Source organism: Lactuca sativa, chromosome 4 (assembly GCF_002870075.4).
Source record: "Lactuca sativa cultivar Salinas chromosome 4, Lsat_Salinas_v11, whole genome shotgun sequence".
NCBI lineage: Eukaryota > Viridiplantae > Streptophyta > Magnoliopsida > Asterales > Asteraceae > Lactuca > Lactuca sativa.
In genome coordinates, this window is record NC_056626.2 from 140,433,309 (window position 1) to 140,459,790 (window position 26,482).

At 35.5% G+C, this 26,482-nt stretch overlaps 2 protein-coding genes across 2 annotated transcripts; one reads left to right on the forward strand and one right to left on the reverse strand.

Moving 5' to 3' along the window:
• The first annotated feature begins 15,072 nt into the window (after nt 1-15,072).
• Nucleotides 15,073-16,808, forward strand: LOC111895319 (11-beta-hydroxysteroid dehydrogenase A). Its single transcript, XM_023891407.3, has 6 exons — nt 15,073-15,372; nt 15,467-15,659; nt 15,760-15,845; nt 15,912-16,043; nt 16,135-16,299; nt 16,384-16,808. Exons 1-6 carry the CDS (start codon nt 15,190-15,192, stop codon nt 16,675-16,677), a joined length of 1,053 nt encoding a protein of 350 aa, XP_023747175.1. The 5' UTR covers nt 15,073-15,189; the 3' UTR covers nt 16,678-16,808.
• A 6,273-nt stretch (nt 16,809-23,081) lies between these two features.
• Nucleotides 23,082-25,188, reverse strand: LOC111895322 (11-beta-hydroxysteroid dehydrogenase A). The gene is made up of 6 exons (XM_023891408.3): nt 24,692-25,188; nt 24,365-24,557; nt 24,075-24,160; nt 23,873-24,004; nt 23,629-23,793; nt 23,082-23,566 (listed from the first exon to the last, which is right to left on the reverse strand). The coding sequence occupies exons 1-6, from the start codon at nt 24,872-24,874 to the stop codon at nt 23,276-23,278; spliced, it is 1,050 nt and encodes a 349-aa protein (XP_023747176.1). The 5' UTR covers nt 24,875-25,188; the 3' UTR covers nt 23,082-23,275.
• Between the last annotated feature and the right edge of the window lie 1,294 nt (nt 25,189-26,482).

The following is a 26,482-nucleotide window of genomic DNA, read 5'->3' on the forward strand; positions in this document are numbered from 1 at the left end:
TTCGGTGTACCATCTACATGGATCACAAGAGCTTAAGGTGTCTAATGGATAAGCCAAATCTAAACATGAGGCAGCATAAGTGGCTTAATGTAGTGAAGGATTACAATTATGAGTTTCTGTACCACCTAGGTAAGGCCAATGTGGTGGCTGATGTGTTCAGTTACAAGACGACTAGCATACACATTGTGAGATCTCTACTTTAGGCTGACTATTGTGATTCCGATTCTAGATGTGATTAGGAGAGCGCATGCTGAAGCACTCAAGGAGGAGAATCAGAATAGTTAGAGGGTTATGGGGAAGATTCATGTATTCGATTATGATAGTCGACGATTGTTGACGTTGTACAAATGGGTATAGGTTTCATATTCGTGTAGACTTTGATTGGATTTTTTGGATGAGGCTGATAAGTTGAAGCTCTCGTTTCACCCATGTGCTATCAAGATGTACCAGGATCTGAAGTGTGATTATAGGTGGACATGCATGAAGATGGATGTTGTTTGGTATGTGTTGAGGTGTTTGACTTGATGGAAAATCAAGGCCGAACACCAGAGGCCTCACAACAAGTTACAACCGTCGGATATTCGATGTGGAAATAGGAGTAGACTACCATGGATTTCATCACAAAACCATCAAAGACAATATGAAGGGTTGATCTGATTTGGTTTGTTGTGTACAGGTTGACGAAGAGCACTCACTTCATTCCTATTCACGAGAGTTCTTCAGCCGATAAATTGGTTGATATCTACATCAAGGAGATTGTAACACGACATGGGGTACCATTATATGTAGTTTCCGAAAAAGATGTTCGTTTCACTTCCAGGTTTTGCAAGAGGTTCTATGACGACTTGGGTACCAACTACATTTCAGTACTGATTATCATCTGCAAGCTGACGATCAAAGTGAGCAGACCGTTCAGAATCTTGAGGATATGCTTAGGGCATGTGTATTGGATTTTGGTGGGAGTTTGGATACCTACCTTCCTTTTAGCAGAGTTTTGTTGGAAATAGGTGTCAAATATCATAACTAATTGTTGTAACTTTAGGAATAATGGAAAAGTCATTTCTAGGTTTCCCTCAAGAGCAAGAATAGCTAGAAATGGTTTTAGGAGATTGAGAAAATAGTTTAATAATTTAATTAAATGTTAATAAATTAATTAGGAACCGATTGAAATTAATTATAATTAATTTGTGATTAATTGAAATTAATCTAAAGGTACATGGACTAGATGTTAATTGTTCAATAGTTGAACAATGGGAACAATCTAGAAGCCATATACGGTGGATGGTTTTAAGAGGCTCTTAGGAGGCTTCCAGAATCAATCCAATTAATAGATAAAGAAATGATTTGAATCTAGATTAAAAATCCAATCCCAACCTCTCTCCTATCTCTCTCCTAAAGTTTCTAGGGTTTTTGTCTTTCGGGTATGAGCCATTAGATGCACTCTACTTTGGGTGCTAGTATTTCCAAGAGTAACAAGAGATCAAAGCTACAAGGGACAAATTGGATTTGTTAAAGGTTAATATAGTAATCCATTCTTATTTAGCTTGTAATGTAAGTTTTAAAAATATGTTTCTATAATAGTAAAACTTCGATCTTGTGGTGCATTTACACTTAAGATGATTTTTCATATGTTATCGTTGCCTTAATATAGGGTATAGTTGCAAAGAAAACCCAATAATTGTATCAAATCCTTAAGTTTTTGTTATATGCACAAGATTTAAAACTGAAGAATTTCAAAAAAAAATAAAAAAATAAAAAATAATTAAAACATGTTAACCGCAGAAAGCAACACGCGCCGCCGAGTTTTTGGTGATTTCAGATTTTATGCAATATGTTCAAATTTAGGGTTTACCTTTATTTTTAGTGATTGTATTAATCTGGTTAAAATTGAATAATAAAACTAGGAAGATAAATATGTCTATTTTATATGAATTTATTGATAACGACTTAAAAATTTATTAATTAAAAGTTAATTAAAGATAATTTAGTTAAATTAAAATTCATCCCCCATATTATTATAAAGGTTTATACAAGAATATATATATATATATATATATATATATATATATATATATATATATATATATATATATATATATATATATATATATATATATAATACCTTTACTATATGTAAAAGAAAATATTACAACATGTGCTCTCACATGTTTAATTAATGATCGTTAGTCGAATTAAGATTAGGTCTCATTTATGAATCCATACTATAAAAGAGGTATAAGGAAACAACCTACAAAATGACCATTGAATGAGTGTTATTTTCATTCTACGCTTCTTTGTGTGGTCAATTTTCGTTAGCCGAAAGGGTTCGGCATGACGATGTCTCGTTAAAAGTATAACAAGTATAAGTACTAAAATACTTGTTCTTAGTTATTTTAGGAAAATATGAATAGTTGTTAATCCATGATTAACACACATTATTCGTTTACGAGCCTATTTGTGCAGCCTAGATGGTTAGCCAACTCATAAATTTGAGACGCAAAAAGGAAGTGATGTGGACTTGTGGTTGTGGCTTATTGATGGAGCGTGTGTGGTTTACTGACACATCAATTTAAGAGTCATGACATAATCACGGGTTAGGTGTTGTTGCATGGTTGGTTCTCCATCATATTTGTGAGACCTTGGTATCCCAGACACAAATATAAGATGTGCAAATCCGAGATTAACATGTCATTGAATAGGTTCATTGAATCTCAAAGACATAGAAGTTTCATAGTGATTAAAATTGGTAAAGTGAATTATCTACCTAAAATAATTTGTAATATGATTATAGTTTCCCTATTCATAAAAATAGTTGAAAATATGGATTCTAACCTTAATATAAATTGGGTAATTATTTAAAGGATTATATCAACCAACTAAACTCCCTCCCCTCCCCCCCCCCCTCTCTCTACCTTTTAATAGATGTCGAGTCACAATGAATTTCCTCTTTCCCCTCGTCCTTCTCCTTCATGTCGTTTAATTTCTTTCCCACCACCTCCCCTTAACTTAGAATCATCTTTCCTCTCCATTCTTATGAGCCTAGAAAGGTTCTACATCACGAAGGCTTTACTTGCATGAAAAATACAAAGAATGAACTTATGTGGGTGCATATGTCAACGAAGTGAAATCGTATATTGACAGGTTGGGTATCATGAGTGTCGAATTTTTGAAGGAGCAAGTTATCGATTTTGTCCTCTACTCGCTTCAAGATTCATATAGTCAGTTCATAATGAACTTTCATATAAGAATTCTCGATGTGACCCTAATGGAAGGTTTTGAACTGTTGGGAGCCATTGAAGCTCACGTCACTAAAGGGGCAACCCAATCTTGTTCCAAAAGTTATTGAGAATGGTAATGATTACGAGCAAGAAAAACTTTCTCCTCCAAAAGAAAATGAGAAAAATGTGATTAATCATTTTATCAAGGGCCAAAGAGAAGATCATATCATGACATTTCTCCAAACCATGACCTAAATGAAGCTATTGTTCTTACTGGCAAGAGAATAACTATTCGAAAAGAAGCTTCTCAAAATAATTGAAAGACACAAATGATGAGATGGTTCAAGCTTGACAGTATATCCTAAGAAAATTAATAAAAACAAACACTATTAAAAATTAGGTAAGATGCGAAAATGTAAATTATATTATAGCATAACTCCTTTACAATTCGTATTTAGAATACAATTTAAAAATATCAAAAATCAACATATATCATGGTACGTCGTATAAAATGAATCATAAAAATATTAAAATAAAGTTTCATGTATATATAAAAGACGTATCATATAATAAAACATGAAAGTGTATCTTAAAGAATTTAATGAAAACAAAAATTATCAGAAAAAAAAGAAATTATATAAATAACAAAAACATAACTTAAAATATAATAACGGATCTTAATCGTAATTTATAATATAAAAGTTATTTAAATTTAAAATTGTAAATTATAGAAAATTGTTTGATAGAAAAAAAATATAAATATAAAAACCTGTTATGATAAAACAAAATCTTCGTTTTGAATTAAACGCTTTTTTTTGTCACAACTAGAAATTTTGGTGCCTTCTAATCACAACACTTATAACAACTATGAATCAATAACATGAAAGCATGCATGATGCTTATTCTATAACAACAAAACTTCATCAAATACATCATTCTAGCCCTACAAATGGTCAACAAAGAATTGGAAAACCTTTGAAATTCCAATTTGAGTTTACTTTGGACTAGGATTTCCTTATAGGGCCTAATGGACTAATAAGCTTCCAATTTATCCATCTTAAATCTAGGACTCTCAAATGGGCCCTAATTAAACCCATATACATGAAACTTAACATGTTTGGGCCTTATGAACCCAAAATAATTTAGATTAACTTTAATGGGTCTTATTGGACCAAATCAAATTTATATTATCCCTAATAGATCATAAAAATCATTCCTTGATTTTTATTGGGCCAAAAATCACCTAACTTAACCATAAAATGGACTTAAGCATTCAAGGCCCAAATTTTCTTTTCTTCCCTCTCCTCTTCTCGGCCCAACTACACAAGGAAGGAGAAGTTGACATTTGCTTGCCACCTCACCATTGTTTCTTGGTTCTCCATGCAAATAACTCATGTATCCAAGCAACCATCCCTTCACTCATCTCTCTTCTCTCCTCTCTTTCTTCCTCTCGGCCGAACCCAAACACACACACACACAGACACTTCACTCAAAATTCTCTTAAGGAAACTCTCTCCACTCCTCTCTAAATTTTCAAGATCTAAGAGGCTTTCAAAGAGATTATTCCATAAAACTCATCATCTAAGGTAAGTTCATGCTTGGATCTATGACCTAGACTCTTTGTTTTATCAAAAACCTCTTCCTAATCCATACAAAATCATGATTACTCTCTTAGAAATCATCTAAGTTTGAGATCTTCCAAGGAAGGTTGCTAAAGCCGAGAAATAGCATCAAACTTCTTCTAGTCTTCTTCAAAACCAAAACTACAACTCAAGGTGAGCTTTATACCCCTCTATTTTCGGTTTTCATATGTTTTATGGGGGAGAATACAAGAAAGTGTGTAGATCTATGTGAATGTGTATGCTATGTGTGATTTTATACATATATGGGTGTGATGTTATGTGTTTTTGTGATGAATATGTAACAAAAAGAGGTGATATTTCGTGATCTATGACATGAGAAAGGAAACAAACAAAAACTAAGTTCTTTTACACTAAGCTAGTTAAGAAAAATTGCTTATAAGGTTATGAGGAACATACTTTAACATAAAACCCATTTTAGGACTTAAAATGTTAAAAATACAAAACTTAGGGTAAAAACTGCCAAGTCATGCTTTCTTGATGTTCAAAAGAGTCAAAACAGTTTTTACAATCATTTTTCTGAATATTAGAATTTCCAAGGACTTAAAATGCAAAATTTTGAGTTATTGGGCTAAATATGGGCTTTTCGGCCCAACAAGCCCAAAATTGCGAAAATTGAAGTTTTTAAGGGGCTTAATTGTAACATTCTATAAAACAGGGGACATGAAGTGAAATAAAACTATTTCTAAGGTCAAAAATGCTTTTAAACTCCAAGAAGGATCAAAAATGTAAACTTTTTGTATTTTGTGCCAAAACTATAAAAATTGCAAAATTTGGGGTTCTAACCGAGAAACACCATTCTGGAAGGGCTAAAACTGCTTACTAAATATAATTTGGGTTAAAAATGTTTTTCTACAAGTTTATGATACAAAGGTGTCAAGAAAATGTTTTTAAGGACTAAAAATGAAATTGTTTTATATAAAGGACTAAAAGTGTTACTTTTATAAAAGAAAGGTAGTGAAAAGGGTAAAATTCATACTTTTAAACAAGTTAATTCATTAAGACAAAAATACAAGATATTCGGCTAGCGACAAAACGAAAAACAAATACACCTTCAATACCAAATATCGTTATAAACGAATTGATTCGGTCTCGAATCAATACAAAACAACAAACGTTAAATCAAAACACTTCAATAGATATGTGATGACTACAATGAGTAAATCTACAAACTTTGGGCTTATGAGTTTCAAATTATGCTTGTTGGGCCTTGCAAGCCCACCAACATGATCTTTGGGCCCAAAAGGATAACGCTTATATGTTATTGGGCCTTCAATGACCCAATATTTTATAAAAGGACTTTCAATAGCTTTGTGTGCTAGTGGGCCAAAGTGTCCCACTAGAAAAGCTAGTAAGGTCACAGTAACCAAATGCGAGTTGGACCATCGTGTCTTTCGCATCCACGACAGCATAAGGAACTTATGATAGTAGCGGGACATAATACTCCCCTTCTCTTCATTTGTTAAGGCTCACAACAAATCAAAGTAGACAAAATTAGGACAATATACAATATGGATTAATTCAAGATTCATTCTTTAAGACAATACAAAAGTCAGTAATCACGAATACATTTCAGCATCGGGAAACATCGGGTTTTCCCGGGGAATTCAATACTACTTGTTCGAAATATTATAACTATAATACAAAATACCCTTTATATATATATATATATATATATATATATATATATATATATATATATATATATATATATATATATATGTGTGTGTGTGTGTGTGTGTGTGTGTGTGTTTAAAATCATTCATGCATCAACTTATGGATCTCACACTTTGATAAACAAAAGTCTTTTCAGAAAATATCGGATTTTCTGGGTTTTACAAAATAAAGAAATCATTTTATCACAACATTGCTTATGAACTCACCAAAATTTCATATGTTGACGTTTTCCAAAATAACTTCTATTCTCAGGTAACAGGTAAGCGGAAGAGTTATAAGAAGTAATGTTAGATGTTATGTTGTTAAATGACACGAGCCCTCGGACGTTTCCACCGTCTGGTTTGGGGGTATGACAGGTTGGTATCAGAGCATTGTTTATAGTGAACTAGCATATCTAACCACACATTGATATGAAACTATAAACCAAAAAGGGGACTAACCCAACTCTGAACAAAACAAAACAAATATAAACACAACTATAAAACATCTATGCTTCTGTGAATTAGGAAACATAACATAAAACCGAACCAAACAAGATAATGCTAGCATCTCGGTTAAGCCAGGACTGTTCATAGTCGTATCAGGGAGTGGATGTAGCCTGATCAACTACATTCATCCAAGGTACAACTATCACATGTCCCGAGGAAATCGTGATGTCTAGAGAACCTAAAAGCATACCCCTTTAGCACCAAAAAGAGAACAACGACTCAATCCATACGTCTTAGGAATGATATTAGCATTTTTATACACCCTCGCAGACAGCATGGCTGGTTTCCATCACCATGGAGATCCTTATTTCCCTAATCAGGGGAATAATAAATGGCTGGAAGAATCAGAGGAAGAACCTGTAGAGGACCCCGAGGAGGAGTCTGAAGAGGAACCCGAGGAAGACCCCGAGGAGGAATCCGAAGGGGAACCTGCGGAAGCCGAAGGCGGATCTGCCGAGCCAGTGGTGGACTAGGAGGAGGAGGAAGCCAAAGGAGATCTCGAGGAAGAACCCAACAAAGACGAAGATGGTGATTCGGATGCAGAGTCCAAAGTCATCAACCCCCCTTATCCGATTAGGGTGCCCGCTTATCGGGTAGGCCCCACTGGTCCTACACCCCCCTGGGGTATCGACCTTTGGAGATGGAGCAAGAGCTGTGGGATCTCATCGTCCGAAACTCTGATATAGATGCGTACATATCAAAGTTTAGCGAGCTGTCATTATTGTGCCCTGGCATGATTTCATCTGAAGGAAAGAAAATTGAACGATTCATCTGGGGACTGACCTCCCCAATTCAAGGAAATGTGATCGCTGCAAAACCTGAAACGTTCGACAGCGCCAAGAGATTGGCCAAGAAGTTGTACAACCACAACAACAAAAAGGGCGAGAAGCCAGCAGAAATCGAGGGCTAGAAAGAGAATGACAACAAGAAAGGGAAGAACAATAAGAGGAAAGGGCGGTCAATGCTGCAACCACTCAAGTACCCTTCACACCACATGCTCCAGCCTTAGCTAATCCAAGTGTTCCTAGGCAGTATTCTGGGATTCTCCCAAAGTGCAACAAGTGCAACTGCCACCATAACAGCGAATGCAGGGAAATGCATTGCACCAGCTGCAATCGGAAGGGTCGCACTACAAAGTATTGTAGGACCTATCCTCTCTAGAATAAACCGCAAGGAAACAACAACAACAACAACAACAACAACAACAACAACAACAACCGCAACAACACCAACAACATCAGCAATAACGCGGGGTCAAGCCCCACATGCTACGGATGTGGAAAGACAGGGCATATCCGTCGGAATTGCCCCAACGCCAACAACTCTGGGAACGCAGGAACAGGAAGGGTGCTAGCTATGGGTCAAGGAGAAGCAGTTCAGTATCCCACTGTTTTTACTGGTACGTTTTCCCTAAACCACACTTATGCATACATCCTATTTGATACCGGGGCAGAACGGAGTTATGTGAGCAATAAATTCAAACACCTGTTAAATCAACAACCCCAGAAGCTTAATGAAACATTTACGGTGGAAATGGCTAATGGGAAGACAGAGTCCACTGAGGAAATCTATATCGGATGTACCCTAACCTTAAATTACCACGTCTTTCAAATAAACTTAATGCATGTTTACATTAGGAGTTTTGATGTGATTATTGGCATGAATTGGTTAAGCCCCCACCATGCTGAAATTATGTGTCACAAGAAGGTCGTTCGCCTTCATCTCCCAAATCATGAAACCCTAGTTGTTTACGGAGACAAACCCAGTATGAACCTTCGTCTTATCTCGTGCATTAAGGCGCATAAGCACCTACGAAAGAAGGACTCGACGTTCCTAGCTCACATAGTAGACAAATCCAAGAAAGAGGTCAAAATTCAAGACATTCCAATAGCTCGTGAATTCCCAAACGTCTTTCCTGATGATCTTCCGGGGATACCCCCAGAAAGACAAGTCGAGGTTTGAATCGACCTTGTACCAGGAGCTACCCATATCGCCAAATCGCCCTACAGATTAGCTCCTGCAGAGATGCAAGAGTTGTCCAGCCAACTCAGTGAGCTTTTGGATAAAGGATTCATCCGACCCAGTTTCTCACCTTGGGGAGCTCCAGTTCTCTTTGTCAAGAAGAAACACGATACATTCATGATGTGTATCGACTACATAGAACTTAACAAGCTCACAGTTAAAAACCGATATCCACTTCCACGAATCGACGACCTATTCGACCATCTCCAAGGAGCTAGTTACTTCTCAAAGATAGATCTGTGATCCGGATATCACCAACTCAAGGTCCGGGAGGAGGATATTCCAAAAGCCGCCTTCCGAAATCGATACGGACATTATGAATTTGTCGTAATGCCCTTTGCTCTAACGAATGATGCTTCTGCATTCATGGACCTAATGAATTGAATCTGCCGACCTTTTCTAGATAATTTCGTAATCGTTTTCATCGATGATATCCTAGTATATTCCCGAAGCGAAGGAGAACACGGCCAACATCTTCGACAAATCCTGGAAACCCTGCGAACCGAAAAGTTGTACGCAAAACTCTCCAAGTGCGAGTTTTGGCTCCGAAGCGTGAACTTTTTGGGTCATGTTGTTAGTCAGGAAGGAATACATGTGGATCCTTCTAAGGTCAAAGCCATCGAAGGATGGGCAATCCCAACAACACCCACATAAATTTGCTAATTTATGGGTCTCGCAGGCTATTATAGAAGATTCATCCAGAACTTCTCTAAGACCACCAAGCCACTTACCTTGCTTACACAAAAAGGTGTACCCTTCGTATGGACGGACAAGCAGGTAGCCGCGTTTCGATCTCTAAAGCAAGCACTCTGTAGTGCGCCAGTGCTATCACTACCCGAAGGAACAGAATACTTTATAGTCTACTGCGATGCGTCAAATCAGGGTTTAGGCTGTGTACTCATGTAGCGTGGAAAGGTGATAGCTTATGCGTCCTGGCAGCTAAAGACACACGAAGTGAATTATACGACCCACGATCTGGAACTGGGAGCAGTGGTCTTCGCTCTGAAGATTTGGAGACACTACATGTATGGTACCAAGTGCACTATCTTCACTGACCACAAGAGTCTTCAGCACATCTCGAATCAAAAGGAGCTAAACATGAGGCAACGAAGATGGGTCGAATTGCTAAACGACTACAAGTACGAAATCAAGTATCATCCAGGAAAGGCTAACGTAGTAGCCGATGCCTTGAGTCGGAAGGAATACTCAAGTCACCGTGTGAAAACTCTCTCGATAACGATCCAATCCCACCTGACCTTGCAAATCAGAACGGCCCAATCAGATGCCATGAAGGCGGAAAACAAAACAATTGAAGCCCTGCGTGGAATGGAGAAGAACTTGGAGGTGAAGGAAGATGGAGCATACTACTTCATGAACCGCATATGGGTCCCTAAACTTGGGGGATTTAGAGAGGTAGTCATGAACGAGGCTCACAAGACGCGATACTCCATCCATCCGGGTTCAGACAAGATGTACTTGGATGTTAAACAACATTATTGGTGGCCAAATGATGAAGGCAGAGATTGCCACTTACGTGAGCAAGTGCCTCACTTGTGCTAAAGTAAAGGTTGAATATCAGAAGCCCTCTGGATTACTACAGCAGCTAGTAATTCCCGAGTGGAAATGGGAAAGGATTTCCATGGATTTCATGTCCAAACTACCCAAGTCGCCGGACGGTTTGGACACAATCTGGGTAATAGTTGATAGACTAACGAAATCCGCCCATTTCTTGCCTATAAAAGAATCATACAAGATAGAGCGCTTGACAAGAATCTACATCAAAGAAATTGTGAGACTCCACGGAGTACCAGTATCCATCATCTCAGATAGAGATAGTAGATTTACTTCACGCTTTTGGCAATCGCTTCAGAAAGCTATGGGAACACAACTCGATATGAGCACTGCCTACCACCCACAAACGGATGGTCAAAGCGAGCGAACCATTCAAACACTGGAATATGCTCCGACCGTGTGTAATAGACTTTGGAAGATCATGGGATACCCACTTGCCTTTGATCGAGTTCTCGTATAACAACAGTTATCACTCGAGTATCAAAGTTGCTCATTTCGAAGCATTATACGGGCGTAAATGTAGATCACCGTTGTGTTGGGCTGAGGTAGGTGACACCCAGCTACCAAGGGAACTGACATCAGGCAAGGCTTTAACGGGACCGGAAATCATGCGTGAGACGACCGAGAAGATAATTCAGATCAGAGCACGACTACAATCGTCACAAGACAGACAGAAGAGCTACGCCGATAAACGACGAAAGCCCTTGGAATTCAAAGTCGGAGATAGGGTGTTACTAAAAGTCTCTCCTTGGAAAGGAGTGATTCGTTTTGGGAAACGGGGAAAACTGAACCCTCGATACATTGGACCCTTCGAGATTCTTGCCCGAATCGGTCTAGTGGCTTATAGATTGCAACTACCCGTCGAGCTCAGCAGTGTACACCCTGTGTTCCACGTCTCCAACTTGAAGAAATGCTTATCCGACGAGACTCTCGTCATTCCATTAGAGGAAATCGAAATCAATGAGAACCTTCTGTTCATCGAAGAGCCGGTTGAAATCATAGACCGAGAGGTAAATCGTACCAAGCAGAGCCGCATTCCAATTGTGAAAGTTCGATGGAACATGAGACACGGACCAGAATTCACATGGGAACGCGAAGATCAAATGAAGCAGAAATACCCTCATCTATTCTCGCATTCTCAAATCTAGCTTTCAAAAGAATTTCGGGATGAAATTCCCTCTAACGGGGGGATGATGTCAAAACTAGAAATTTTGGTGCCTTGTAATCACAACATTTATAACAACTATGAATCAATAACATGAAAGCATGCATGATGCTTATTCTATAACAACAAAACTTCATCAAATACACCATTCTAGCCCTACAAATGGTCAACAAAGAATTAGAAAACCTTTGAAATTCCAATTTGAGTTCACTTTGGACTAGGATTTCCTTATTTGGCCTAATGGACTAATAAGCTTCCAATTTATCCATCTTAAATCTAGGACTTTCAAATGGGCCCTAATTAGACCCATATACATGAAACTTAACATGTTTGGGCCTTATGAACCCAAAATAATTTAGATTAACTATAATGGGTCTTATTGGACCAAAACAAATTTATATTATCCCTAATAGATCATAAAAATCATTCCTTGATTTTTATTGGGCCAAAAATCACCTAACTTAACCATAAAATGGACTTAAGCATTCAAGGCCCAAATTTTCTTTTCTTCCCTCTCCTCTTCTCAGTCCAACTACACAAGGAAGGAGAAGTTGACTTTTGCTTGCCACCTCACCATTGTTTCTTGGTTCTCCATGCAAATAACTCATGTATCCAAGCAACCATCCCTTCACTCATACACACACACATACACACATACACACACACTTCACTCAAAATTCTCTCAAGGAAACTCCCTCTACTCCTCTCCAAATTTTCAAGATCTAAGAGGCTTTCAAAGAGATTATTCCACAAAACTCATCATCTAAGGTAAGTTCATGCTTGGATCTATGACCTAGACTCTTTTTTTTTATCAAAAACCTCTTCCTAATCCATACAAAATCATGATCACTCTCTTAGAAATCATCTAAGTTCGAGATCTTCCAAGGAAGGTTGCTAAAGCCGAGAAATAGCATCAAACTTCTTCTAGTCTTCTTCAAAATCTAAACTACAGCTCAAGGTGAGCTTCATACCCCTCTATTTTTTGTTTTCATATGTTTTATTGGGGAGAATACAAGAAAATATGTAGATCTATGTGTATGTGTATGCTATGTGTGATTTTATGCATATATGGGTGTGATGTTATGTGTTTTTGTGATGAATATGTAACAAAAAGAGGTGATAATTCGAGATCTATGACATGAGAAAGGAAACAAACAAAAACTATGTTCTGTTACACTAAGCTAGTTAAGAAAAATAGCTTATAAGGTTATGAGGAACATACTTTAACATAAAACCCATTTTAGGACTTAAAATGTTAAAAATACAAAACTTGGGGTAAATGCTGCCAAGTCACGATTTCTTGATGGTCAAAAAAGTTTTTACAATCATTTTTCTGAATATTAGAATTTTCCAAGGACTTAAAATGCAAAAATTTGAGTTATTGGGCTAAATATGGGCTTTTCGGCCCAACAAGCCCAAAATTGCGAAAATTGAAGTTTTTAAGGGGCTGAATTGTAACATTCTGTAAAACAGGGGACATGAAGTGAAATAAAACTATTTCTAAGGTCAAAAATGCTTTTAAACTCCAAGAAGGATAAAAAATATAAACTTTTTGTATTTTGGGCCAAAATTGTAAAAATTGCAAAAGTTGGGGTTCTCACCGAGAAACACCATTCTGGAAGGGCTAAAACTGTTTACTGAATATAATTTGGGTTAAAAATGTCTTTTCAACAATTTTATGATACAAAGGTGTCAAGAAAATGTTTTTAAGGACTAAAAATGAAATTTTTTTATATAAAGGACTAAAAGTGTTATTTTTATAAAAGAAAGGTAGTGAAAAGGGTCAAGGTCATACTTCTAAACAAATTAATTCATTAAGACAAAAATACAAGATATTCGGCTAGCGACAAAACGAAAAACAAATACACCTTCAATACCAAATATCGTTATAAACGAATTGATTCGGTCTCGAATCAATAGAAAACAACAAACGTTAAATCAAAACACTCCAATAGATACGTGATGACTACAATGAGTAAATTTACAAACTTTGGGCTTATGAGTTTCAAATTATGCTTGTTGGGTCTTCCAAGCCCACCAACATGATCTTTGGGCCCAAAGGGATAACGCTTATATGTTATTGGGCCTTCAATGACCCAATATTTTTTAAAAGGACTTTCAATAGCTTTGTGTGCTAGTGGGCCAAAGTGTCTCGCTAGAAAAGCTAGTAAGGTCATAGAAATCAAATGCGAGTTGGACCATCGTGTCTTTCGCATCCACGACAGCCTAAGGAACTTACGATAGTAAGGGGACATAATACTCCCCTTCTCTTCATTTGTTAAGGCTCACGAGAAATCAAAGTAGAAAAAATTAGGACAATGTACAATATGGATTAATTCAATATTCATTCGTTAAGACAATACAAAAGTCAGTAATCACGAATACATTTCAGCATCGGGAAACATTGGGTTTTTCCGGGGAATTCAATACTACTCGTTCGAAATATTATAACTATAATACAAAATACCCTTTATATATATATATATATATATATATATATATATATATATATATATATATATATATATATATATATGTTTTTAAAATCATTCATGCATCAACTTATGGATCTCACACTTTGATAAACAAAAGTCTTTTTAGAAAATATCGGATTTTCTGGGTTTTACAAAATAAATAAATCATTTTATCGCAACATTGCTTATGAACTCACCAACATTTCATATGTTGACGTTTTTCCAAAATAACTTTTATTCTCAGGTAACAGGTAAGCGGAAGAGTTATAAGAAGTAATGTTAGATGTTATGTTGTTAAATGTATTCAAACTATGTAGGTTATAAATGTGTAGTGTTAAAACAATGTACTTGATGTGAACAATTTCAATTGTAATATATTGATGCATGATGACGTTTATGTTATGATTCATGTATATTCATTGTAACGATATTCAATTTAAGTCACGCGAGTCCTCAGACGTTTCCGCCTTCTGATTCGGGGGTGTGATATTTTTGTTATACCATATGATGTGAAATATTTTTCTTATACCATATGATGTGAAATTTATAAGTTTATGTGAATTTAGTCGATATGAATATCGAAATAATAAATCAAATGAAAAGTAAAAGCACTCATAAACCTCTTTTGCAAATTAATGTATATTATTTTCATAACGTGAAATCCATCTTATCCCAAACAATTATCTGAAAGAAATATTATTGTTTTATATCTAATATTTTTAGCTTAGAATTGGATAAAATTTAAAATTTATAGAAACGGTGGCACCGCTTGAAGAGACTTCTACGTGGCACTCTCTCTTGTGTCCATGCAACATTTTCATCACCTCCTTCCACTTTCTCAATTTCATCACCTCAAACATAATATCACCATTCGCCACCACCTCTTCTTCATTTTCAGTTTTTCACCCCACTCTCATACACACAGAAGCAGCCATGGATTTGATTAATGGAGTCTTGAATCTAGTAGCACCTCCTTTCACCTTCTTCACCATGTTACTCTTCCTCCCTCCATGGATCTTCTTCAAATTCTGCCTCGGCATCCTTCGTTCCGTCATCTCTGAAAATATCTCCGGCAAAGTCGTCCTTATCACCGGCGCCTCCTCCGGTATCGGCGAGGTACTTTAAACGAATATCTCCATTTAATTTAGACTATAGCCATCGACATAATAACTAATTAAGTGAATCAATAAATTAAAATTTCACGATGCAGCATCTCGCATACGAATATGCTAGCAGAGGAGCCTGCTTGGCTCTGTGTGCTCGGAGAGAGAGTCGTCTCCGTGAAGTAGCTGACCGGTGCCGGCATATAGGATCGCCTGATGTTATAGTTATCCGCGCTGATGTCTCCCACGCTCATGACTGCAAACGGATTGTTGATGAAACTGTTAACCACTTCAATCGATGTATACATATACTTCATATACAAATTCTATGAATAATTTCAAAACACCATTTCTATGATTATTTTGGTTGCCGTAGATCTAATCTTTTAGATGAATGCAGTGGACCATTTGGTGAATAACGCTGGAATCTCTCAAGTCTGCATGTTGGAAGAAGCAGATGATATCACGAATTTACGCCCTGTTATGGTAAACTTCGCATGATCTTGAACTAAACTAATCATGAACAATCTAAAAAATTTCGGATTTTTACAGGATATAAACTTCTGGGGTTCGGTTTACACCACAAAGTTTGCAGTTCCTCACCTGAGAAACAGTTGTGGAAGAATCATCGTACTTTCTTCTTCGGCTTCATGGATTCCTCTTCCAAGGATGAGCATTTACAATGTAATTTCCTCTCTTTCACAACAATATTGCATCAAAATGGTGATTTTATCTAATGCTTTTAATTAATATTTGGGATGATGAATTAATATAGGCAAGCAAAGCAGCACTAGCACAGTTTTATGATACGTTGAGGGTTGAATTCGGGTCGGATATCAAAATCACTGTTGTGACTCCCGGATTCATAGAGTCTGAACTTACTCAAGGCAAATTCCTTTCCCACGAAGGCAAATTAGTAGTCGACTATGATGCTCGAGATGTAAGTTAGCATCTAATTTTTTTTTTTCTATCTATTGATTAATGTCGCCGGAAGTTGATTGTTGACATACTGAACGATGATCAGATGCAAGTGAACTTGTCGCCGGTGATGAAAGTTGAAAGATGTGCAAGGTCGATAGTGAAAGGAGCTCTTAGAGGAGAACGCTATGTGACTGAACCTGGGTGGATGAAAATGAGTTACGTGTGGAAGGTATTGTGGCCGGAGGCTATGGAGTGGATTAATCGGTTGATGTGTATGACGACAGTTGGTGGGGATTCTCGCGATGACACTTTTGGGAAGAAGGTTCTGGACATCTCCGGAGCTCAGAACATTCTGTATCCGCAGAGCATTCAGTCGTCGGAGATGAAGGTGGACTAAATATTGCATGCGGGTTGTCTATGTTAATAAAATGTGTTGACTTTGTTACAGTCGTTTAGGGTTGTGTGTGGTTTTATTGTGTATAAATAAGAAACCGATAAGCTGAATGAGTTGAGACCTTTTGTGCATAATATTATCAAATGTAGTTTTCGCAAATGTAGTTTTCGAAGGTTGATTAGGACATCCACAATGCATTAAACTCCATAGCAATTCTATTCATTTTTATCCCACGATGAATTAAAGTTCAATAGAATATATTATAAAAATATTTATTTAAAAATTTAAAAATTTTCCTTTTTCCTATTAAAGAGTTCAATAATGGTTATTGAACTCTAAATTCATTGAATGTCAAAGTGGTATTTCATAATGGTATAGTTGTATCCATTGAATGATAAGTAGGCATGACATCTCATTCAACTCTTCCATTAAACTCCTCATTGTGGTTGCTTTTAGTCTGGAAGAGAGGACGGTGGACGTAGGATATGTCATCCCGTAATTTCGAAAAAAAAATATATACTGCTTGAAAATATGAAGGATATCATTGGCTATCCGTTTAGGGCCGCCCATGGGTTAGGTAGTGATGAACCATTTTTTTGAAACAGCAACCAGTCTAGCCATAAGGACATCCACAATGCATTAAACTTATAAGAGTTTAATGGATTAACACCTCATTATTATACTTACTATACAACTCTATATTAATTTTCCTATAATGCATTAAATTCTATTGAATTCAATGAAATATATATTTAATATTTAAAGGGTTTTCATTTTCCCATTGAAGAGTTCAATGATCATTGAATTTCATATCCATTGAATACCAACATTGCACCCCACTATGGTAGAGTTTAATCCATTAAATGCCAATTAGGCATGACACCTCATTCAACTCTTCCATTGAACTATGCATTATGGATGCTCTAAGTTAGAATCACAACAAGTTCAAACATTTTTCTAGTGAGACAATTACACTGGCAATTCAACAATTTCCCTTTTGAACATCAAATTTTCATTTAACTGAAAGCCAAAAGTTTCACCTCACTTGCCAGATCTTGACTGTTTCTCACGATATTGTTGAATATGTGTTCACTCCTGGATTTCCAAATAACCCATGTAGTTGCCATGAGCATGAAAGAAACAATCTTTTTTTGAGAGAGAGAGAAAGAGATGGTAGTGTTGTTGTCCATTTGAAATAATGTTTCAATAGAGCTTAAAGCAATTGGAATTTTGTCCCATCACATGTGAAGTATGGAACGAATTTGAATCGCAGTTGAGCACACCATGAACATGTGTATCTCCGACTAATCTGTACAGTTACAAAGCGGAAAAGTGTCAATTGAAGATATGTTGATTCTGTCTAGGTTGACCTGTGTAGGCAACCTCTGTAACCTTGTTTTCCATACTAAGATGTTGACTTTTTTCAAATCAAATACAGTTCCAAAGAGTCTTGACCATGTTTGGCTTAAGCCGGTTGTCATCTATAATTCTTCTAAAAGACGACACTGTGTATTTTTCATTAGAATCTCCAATCCATCTCCATTGATTATCCTAACAATAGAAAAGATTGTTGATATGAATCTGCAGCTTGTCTAAAGACAAGTGTAGGAGACTAATGGTACGCCAAACATTCCCCTCCTACCATACTGTCTTGGCCATGAATGGTAGCCATAATGTCATGCTATATAGTACCATTTTCGGTTCTAAATCTCATCCACCATTTAACTAGCAAGGCATAGTTAAATGCTCGGAAGCTTCCGATTTCCAAGCCACCATTTTGTTTCGTGTTAAGCACTTTTCCCATGCAACCCACACAATCTTTTTATTCTCATGACTACCTCCCCAGAAGAAGTTACATCTAATGCTTTCAAGACGCTTGATGGCAACACTAGTAGCCCGAAAATCTATTTGTTTATCATCGGATCGAGGTAAGTTTGCTCACTATACTGTAAGATACTAGGGTAGTGTGTTCTTGTTGTCTTTGTGACTCTTGTTGTATATTTGTATGCATGTTTGCTATATGTATGTGAGGTGTAATAGACCTGGGGGTGAAATAGACCCGGCATAGCCTTGAGTTGTCATTTGAGCTGAATAGACGCAGGAATGAAATAGATCTGGTACAGCCTTGAGCTATCATGTGAGTTGCAATAGACTCGCGGGTAAAATAGACCCAGGGGTGAAACATAACTGGTTCAACCTTGAGCTGATATTTATGTATGATAGGTGGTATTTTGGGGAACTCACTAAGCTTTGAGCTTATGATTTTAGTTTATGTTTCAGGTACTTCCAATTCGAAGGGGAAGAGTTTGGGATGATCGCATTGCACACACCATCATTTTCCACTTATGATGATTCTGATGTACTTTTGGATGATTATTGACAAACTTTGATTTCCCTTATGATTTTTATAAACATGTTTGGTTAATGGTATTATTGAAACAAAAATGAAATTTTTAGCCATGAATTTTTGTGATGTTACAAAATCGATTGTATCGAACTTCACATTTGCTAATGCCAAAAATCGTAACATAATCTCCTCTAAAATTCTAATTAAACAATGCATTGTATTTAATTATTTAATTATTCTATTATATTAATGAAGATTGAGTAATTTACCCAATATAAATATAAATGTCTATTTTGAAAAAATAATATTTTTTTTATAAAATGATAATATTTTCTAGAATTTTGGATATCATTCTAGAGTTTCATTTTTATGTTTTTGTTTTATACTAATTTATCATTTGTAGTATGATTATTTATGTATGTATTTTATGTGTTTATATGCTTAGTATGGTTTAGTGGTATTTTTTTTAACTTTATACTACTATTAGTGAAAATAACTCATATTTTCCAAATGAAACAAAGCAAAAAAAAATCATTCTGGAATCAAATGATGAAAGTCCAATGTAAAAACTATATATATATATATATATATATATATATATATATATATATATAAGGTTCTAAATGACGTAAGGCGTGACTTGGCGGCAATGTCAAGCCTCAAGCTTTTCCGAGCCTTGGCGAGTCGCGACGTTTGTAAGGCGTGACTTAAGGCGGCAATTTTCTATATAATTAATATTTTTATATGTATTTTCAACTATTATTCATTTTTATACACATATATGAGTTAAGACGGCGTTTTGGCAAAGCTTGGCGGCATGTGCAAGCCTTGGAGTCGTGGCGCGCCATGGCGGAGCCATGACGAGCTTTTTAGAACCTTGTATATATATATATATATATATATATATATATATATATATATATATATAATAATCATAGAATGTGCAAATGGAACCCTACTTTTTCCGTGTACACCATCCAACTTGTGTAAATCGTCTTCGATCTGACTTGGCATAAATCTTTGTGCAACAATCTATGCTCACTAATTGACCAACGGTCAACCGCTATAGAAATCAACATAAGAAAACTCTACAATCTCTTTTATCGTCAGACTGTTGTGGTACATATGTGTTATTCAGAAGGGTGAGTGTGAAACTCTCAATGGAGACTACATCAGTATGGTTGGTATGCCCCTAATACTTGATAGCCACTACAAGTATGTGGATACAAGCTTGCATAACTATAAATCAAGATGCAAGTTCTAAAAAATAGTCATCATCCCCTTAACTATCATACATGTTTGATAATCCGGAGAACAAGAAGTCTATTGAAGGTAAAATTAAAGGTTTATATATATATATATATATATATATATATATATATATATATATATATATATATATATATATATATTTGTGTGTGTGTGTGTCTTGGAATAACCAAAGCATATTGTAAGTGAATTTGGCTAGTACCTCGTAAATATAAACCGATGAACTCTAATAGACAGAGAAAAGTTTGAACCCAGTTTGTTCATAATCATAAAGCCTATCGGTCCTTGTTTTCCAGGATATTGTTTTTTAGCAGATCACATACTGTATCTTCGGGAATATGACAAGATCCCGAAATGCTCCTCTTTTTCAAGAATATTACAAGTGAATCGAGTAAAGAATAATTAACATCAGGGTTAAGATGTGATTTTATTTGCATCGTAAGTATGCACGAAGATGGGTTTAATAGGGGAAGAAGGAGATGTGGTAAATATGTAAAAGGGGAGAACGAAACATGTGAGAGATGATGACTACAATAAATTGAGATCTTGTTATTGTTTCTACAATGATTTAGCCTTTCCAAAAGTGGGGTGTAGGGATATCCAGGTTTCTAGTGAAGTGAGAGGATGGAAAAGGAAAAAGAGGTATGTAGTCATGGTTAACAGGTTTATCATTAGGTATAGGAAAGAAGAAGAAATAATAAAAGGGTCATAATAATGAGATTTTCTAATTAAGGCACATATAAGAAACATTAATTATGATAAATATTGCCATAATTAAATGTTAAATGTATTTATTATGGAGATTATTAATGTATTTCAGATTTAATTGTGGTAAACTAATCAGCAGGACAAATTTGTCTTTTCATACTGATTAGGGACAAAATATTAAATAATACAAATACATACTCTTAATAATAATAATAAAAAAAAACTTACATCAAACATGGATCATTTCCAAACATATGGACCATTTAGATAACTTAGGGTAAATTACACCAAATGTACCTCATGTAAATGTCAAAATGCATATTAGGTCATTATTTTAAAAAATTAACTCAGACCGTCCCTCGTTTGTTTTATACTTGCACGCTTCATCCTTGAAAGACGAATTTGTTGTGGTTTTAGTCCATTCTATATTTAAAATGACTTTAATGTCCTTCTGTATTTATTTTTCAATTAATCTAATAATATTTATTATTATTTTTAATTTAAAAAGAAAATGGTACCCACTTCCACCACCCATCATCCTCTACCTTCACTCCACCAACCCAATTCTTTATCCCCCTCTTCTCTCTAAATGTGAGAACATCACACACCACCTTCACCACCTAAACTCCAGAAATTACTACCTCCCTTATCATGTTGGCCACCAGTGGTTATCTAAAGTCGGAAACAAGAAGCTCATTAGATATTTCAACTTTTTTCTCATCCATGAGGTTGAAACCTTATTTTTTGACAACGAAAACCTAGTTCACACTTGTGTGCTCCTCACAATCGACGATGTTGTTGCAGTCATGGATCTAGTGAAGTCGCCACCACCGGAGGTACATTCGACCTCTAACCCACCCTAGTCTCCTCAATCTGAATCGAAGCTCCACAATCGGATCTACACCTTCGCCGTCTCAAACATACGCCTGTTCGACTAAAAACCTTCTTCACCTGTGCGCCACCATTGATCTTCTTCTATCTGAATCTTGTCCTTCTCCGATATTCATCTCTCTAGTAAGTAGTAACCCTTACTCCAACGATCTATGTGTTTAAGTTTTAGATCTAAAATGTAGATCTGAGATGGTGGTAGTGGTGTTGGATATCATGTGTAATCCGCCTTTCTAATGATTACACAAACAAAGGGGTCGATTCTAAGGATTGAAACGTCTTCATACCATCAGGAGGAACAACTTTGACGAGTTTAACTCGGGCTTAAATCTTTGATGGGTTTTCATGTTTAGTTCATCTTCTGGTTTGACATTTGTTTGATAATGAGAGAGAGAGAGAGAGAGAGAGAGAGAGAGAGGTGGCCAGAGATGACTGGTAGGCTTAAAAGACTGGTACTCTGATAGTCGAAGGTGTAGTGGCTGGAAGTGACTTTTGAGGTGGTTGACGACCAAAGGGGTTGAACCAATTTAAGGGTATGTTTAATTTTCTAAAAATCATAATTGATAAAATAATAATAATAATAATAAGATAAGCTATAAAGAATTGAAAAACAAATGAAAAAGAAAAAAAATACTAATATGATAGTCATTTTATATCTACCGGGGACTTAACGTGCACATTTTAATGATATGAGGAACGGTCCAAATTAACCTTTAAAAATAGAGACTAAGTTTACATTAATTGATACGGGGAACGATCCGAATTAACTTTTAAAAATAGAGACTAAGTTTACGTTTTAACATAAACAAATAATGTAACACCAGTTTATAACCTGTGAGAATCACGATTATAAAATTAATTAAATTTTTATATTAAGAAATCAAAATTATTAATCAATTATTTTAAATAAATTATTACTTAAAAATACTTTTTTAATTATATAAAATTATAATCGTTGATTTAGATAAGTACATGAAGTTATATTATATTATAATCTAATCTGTATTAATTTTATTTCATTTTTTAATCTAATGTAAATTTAATATATTAAAATGAAAAAATTTAAAATTTAATGGAATTAGGGTGAGAATTTAAATTTTGAATTTTCAAATGAATAATTAATATGTTGACAAGTAACACGATATATGGAACATATAATTTTAATGAGTATTTCTATTATAATGCCACTTGTCAATAAAAGATTAAACATATTCATTTGTTAGAATAGGAAGATATTCACCGTCAACAAATAATGTAATTTACCTTATAATTTACTTTGCTTCTATCATTTTCTCTTCTATAATTATACAACGATACTACACAAATACATATTTTAGAGCTTTTATTTTTTTACTTCTTACCTCCGCACAACATATTAGATTTTACCAATTATCCTTTCTTTATCTCCGGCGATCTGACAGAATCCGGCTGCGCCAGACGCCTCAGTCCCGGCACATCCAACAGCTTCTTGCTAGGTGCATCCAGCGGCGACGCCCCTACCTTCACCCATAAAAACCATCGATTCACCCACTCCACCATCTCCGGGAAAAGCGCCACCCAATACGCCGTCGTCTGGATCCACTTCGGCTCCGACATGTACACATCTCCCCGGCAACCACCATCTACAACAGCCATGGCAGACGCCGTCGCCAACTCAATCGGCATAATACTCATCTCCGCCTATCAAAAATAGAAATAATTCATCTCTAAATAAAAATTACATATATACATCGATCACTTACATCTCTCATGTCCTGATCAACTATCATCTCCCCATCTTTATTCATGATTTTGCCTTGACTCATTTCCGATTCCGTCAACCCCGGAGTCACGATTGTGATTCCGACGTCTGAACCGAGTTCAAGCCTTAATGACTCGTAAAAGCTTACAACTGCCGCTTTGCTTGCCTGAAAGTCACAATGGAAATTCGAGATCTCAGGGATGGAAGATTAAGAAATAAAATAATAAATTGGTTCTTATTTTTACATTGTAGAAGCTCATTCGAGGTGCAGGCATCCATGAAGCAGATGAAGCGATTACTATAATTTTCCCTTTCGTCTTTCTCAGGTATGGAATTGAAAGATATGTCATATACACGTAACCCCAGAAGTTTGTATCCTGTAAATTATAATTTTTCGATGATTTGGATTTGTGGAGAATGTGAAGAACAAAATAGTTAGATGATTACCATGACTGATGTGAAATTTGTGATATCTGTTATCTCTTCTACCATGCACATTGGTGTCACCCCAGCACAATTCACCAGATGATTTACTGCATCAATTCAACAAGAACATGACCAATATTTCGTTCGTATCTCTTTGCTAATTAAAGCCCCTGAAAACGAATAAGTTCTAACAATTCCGATTAAAATAAGTGTCAACTGGAAGTCTGGAACGAAGCCCTATGTTACTCAGATCTCGATTATGGAGGACATGAAAACGATTTAATTAAAGCTGGTGAAGAAATGACACTTACATCGTCCAAAACGCTTGATAGTTTCGTCGATTAGTCGCTTGCAATCATCAATATCGGAAACATCAGTCGGAATCGCGATGGCTTCCGGTGCACCGAGTAACTTGGCGGTTTCCGCAACATCACGGAGGCTCTTCTCTCTTCTAGCAGCCAGGACCAGATATGATCCTCTTCTGGCGTACTCATATGCGATATGCTTCATTTTGATGAACATAGAAGAACTTAATTTAACAATTTATAAACCCTAATTATCGCCGAAAGAGGAACTCAAAAATTTGAATAACTTAATGTTAAATTCGAAGTAAAACGGATTGTTTACGATTTACGAACCTCACCGATTCCTGAAGATGCTCCGACGATCAATACAACTTTTCCGGTGACGTCTTCCTTTGAAATGGAACGATTGATATAGCATAAAACTTTGAAAACGCAATAAAGCGGAGTGAGGAAGAAGAGTGCATTGAGGGTTACTATAGGAGCAATCAAATTGAGGAGTCTGTGAAGAAAATCCATGATTATTGGTATCAGAAATAGCAGGGAATGGTCATGTAGAACAGTAGAAGCCGGGAAGAAAAGAGGAGGTGGCGAAATGTACAGGTGGTCGTTCTTCGCACTGTACACGTGGCGGCTAAAAGTCAACAAGAACACATATACAAAATAAAGCGGTCCAAAGTCCAAACTCGAAAGTATCCATTAATTAATGTATTTGTATTTAGAGAAAATAAATTATAAAAGGTGACTATCGTTAGAAAAAACAATATTAAAAAATCATAATTTAAGTAAAGATTTTGTTAAAAAAACATCAACAAACTATACATTTTATTCAAATTTCATAAGGGTAACGTCAATTACTAGTAAACAATAATTAAAAGAAAAGAAAAATTACTTAGGATGGCAACTATGTTTCAAAATCGTTTAAAAAACACCGTTAAAGTTTGATATATTCTCTATACAAAGATCCTCACTACAAATCTCTCACCTATTCTACTCTCGAACAGATTAAGAACAAAATAAAAATAGACAAGATAAAAGAACATAAAACACTAATGATGAAGGAGAGAAAAATATTTAGTATGAAGATGAACGTATTTGTGTATGTCTACAGTTCTTAAACAAATCACCAATTTATACATTCGGATCACCAAAACTTGAACTGAGTCGGGTAAAACTCGTGTATTTCATATCTTCTTATTTAATTATTCTAGTCCAATACTTTCATAACATATTCACAATAAACCTCCTTGCATCAAACTATAACAACCACACACACACACACACACACATATATATATATATATATATATATATATATATATATATATATATATATATATATATATATATATATATATATATATATATATATTAAATAAACAATATATAAAAAGGATACAATCTCATTATAAGTTTGGAACAATAAATCCTTATAATTCAACACCCCTCCACAAACTTATAATTCAAAACAGTTTTAGCATCTATTCTGAAAACGATCCACAAGCCCTAAACTTTTACAAATCCATTCATGTTGAACAACTCTCAAAGGCTTAGTAAAAAATACCTGCCAAATTAAAATCTAAACTAACTATATGAACTTCAACAACACCTTTTGAAACCCTGTCTCTTATAAAATGCATGTCCACATTAGAATTTTTTGTTTTTTTTTCATAAAATACAGGATTATGGACATGTTTTATTGCTGACTCATTGTCACAAAAAATAGGAACACGTGTTAGATCTTTCAATCCAACATCAAATAATAATTTTAAATCCACATAATTTCACTACAAATTACACCAAGTGCTCTATACTCAGATTCAGTAGAAGACCGTGAAACAATATCTTGTTTCTTGCTTTTCCATGATATAATAGTATTACCAAGAAACACAACAAACCTATAACATACTAAGCACTTGGCCCAATCAGCATCAACAAAACTTTTTAAATTTAGATTACTCTTTGTAATAGAAAAACCCTTTCTAGGATTTGATTTCAAATATCTGAGTAACCTTATAGCAATGTTAAAATGACATTTCCTTTGTGTGTGCATAAACTGACTCAACACTTGTACAACATATGAAATATCTGGACGAGTAATAGTCAAATAAATGAGTTTTCCAATCA